The sequence below is a fragment of the Atta colombica genome, unplaced genomic scaffold, assembly GCF_001594045.1.
Source record: "Atta colombica isolate Treedump-2 unplaced genomic scaffold, Acol1.0 scaffold12, whole genome shotgun sequence".
Taxonomy (NCBI): Eukaryota; Metazoa; Arthropoda; class Insecta; order Hymenoptera; family Formicidae; genus Atta; species Atta colombica.
Window position 1 is genome coordinate 7,901,757 of NW_017259206.1, and position 1,671 is coordinate 7,903,427.

A 1,671-nucleotide genomic window follows, 5' to 3' on the forward strand; every position below is an offset into this window, starting at 1 on the left:
TGGATTTGATATAGCAAGTTCGTCATTCCTCTTACTTTTGTTGCAGATCTGAGTATTCTCGATTTTGGAGAACAACTACTGACTTTGGAACCACCTCTCTCCGAAAACGACTACTCGTTCTCGTTAGGCACCGAGGAAGGTCTTTCGGATCTCTTCGATTTTAAATTCTAGAAATATCATCGCTTATTGCACGGGCGTTCGTGTCTTTTTGAGTTGTTACTCAAACAAATGAAACTGCTTCGTCAGTTTTACAATGCGCCTTCGCGTTACATAATAATGATAGTTGGCAGTTTCGTTCCGCGCGTCGATCTTCGCGAAAAATTGCAAACATACAAAGACATTTTTATTTATTTATTATTTCTTCAAGCACACCATTTTATATCTGGAATTTACTTTCCGTATTTTTTGTACTTAAAAGTACAAGAAGGCTTAAAAGAATAGCAACAAAATAGTCGAGACATAGGCAATTTCATAAATTGCATTCTGTTGAAATCAAAGATATATCACATGGAATGCATTATATTTTTCGGTAACAGAATTTTTTACACCGTCTATTGTATGCTCCATAAAAACCATAAAGGAATGTTATTGTCTGCACTAGAATATTTTAATATTTTACGTTTTTTTTGTACTCATTCTGGAATATTTCGTGGTTATACTATTTTAATTTCTTATTGCGGACCATAAACTCTCAGTGTGAAAGAGCCGAACCGCCGAGGCACAGGATAAACATATCACAATATTGTTAATGTGTGCTTCCGGCTTGAAATGGTCTGCGTTGATCACGTTTGCGGAATGGATTGCAAAAATATTAGACAAAGAGACAGAAAAGAGATAAAAGAGGAAGAGTGTGTATATGTATGTGCGTGCGTGCGTGCGTGCGAGCGCGCGCGCGCGCGCGTGTGTATGTGTGTGTGTGTGTGTGTGTGTGTGTGTGTGTGTGTGTGTGCATGCGTATGTGTATAAGAGAGAGAGAAAGAAAGAAAGAAAAGTTGAAAAGCGAAGGCGCTTTTTCGTGCAATCTGTAATAATATTGTAAATTGTGCTAAGAGATAGGAGAGAAAATGTATTTGGGAATTCAAAGAGAGGACAGACTGTACTCGTGTCGGACAACGATTTAATTGCTTTTCGTAGTTGTCCAATTGTAAAATGAATGAGGCGGTTAAAATCATCGAATTCTTTCTGATATAAAGTCTTGTTTAATGAAAAAAGGAAGAGGGGAAAGACGAGATTGTGAGGATTACTTCGTGCGCGCGAAAAATGACTGTGTGCGTATTATTGAGACTCGGATGATTTTTTTAAAATTATATGCGACCTAGAGAGTCCGTCGTCCTTCTTTCGGACATTGTATGTTTTTTTTTAACGGTTACATGTTGCCTTGTTAATAAATCGTTCGACAATATAATAGTCTTATTTCGCGTGCTTTTGTAATTCCAATCAATCGAATGGCAAATCAAGATAAATAAACGTTTTCTGTTTTTAATATATTATTTTATTTCTCGTTATTCAGTGGAAGGGAAATTAAACGATGAATAATAATCGTTTTATAACAATAATTATATTATTAACCGATTATAGGAGTCACACGCTTTGATCAACTTTTTATTGAATGTCACGAAGATGAACTTAAATAAAGTCAAAACGTACACATGTATAGTAAAAAAATGAGTG

General features: G+C 35.7%; 1 protein-coding gene across 7 annotated transcripts in view; it reads left to right on the forward strand.

Annotated features, from left to right (window-relative positions):
* The window catches only part of LOC108694522 (transcription factor E2F2), a 13,336-nt gene extending 12,477 nt beyond the window's left edge, over positions 1–859 (forward strand). For all 7 annotated transcript variants that reach the window (XM_018204090.1, XM_018204088.1, XM_018204092.1 and 4 more), the window contains exon 8: positions 47–859. In XM_018204090.1, the coding sequence (XP_018059579.1) occupies positions 47–171 (125 nt within the window). In that variant the 3' untranslated portion in view covers positions 172–859. The remainder of the gene's footprint in view (positions 1–46) is intronic.
* The last annotated feature ends 812 nt before the right edge of the window (positions 860–1,671 follow it).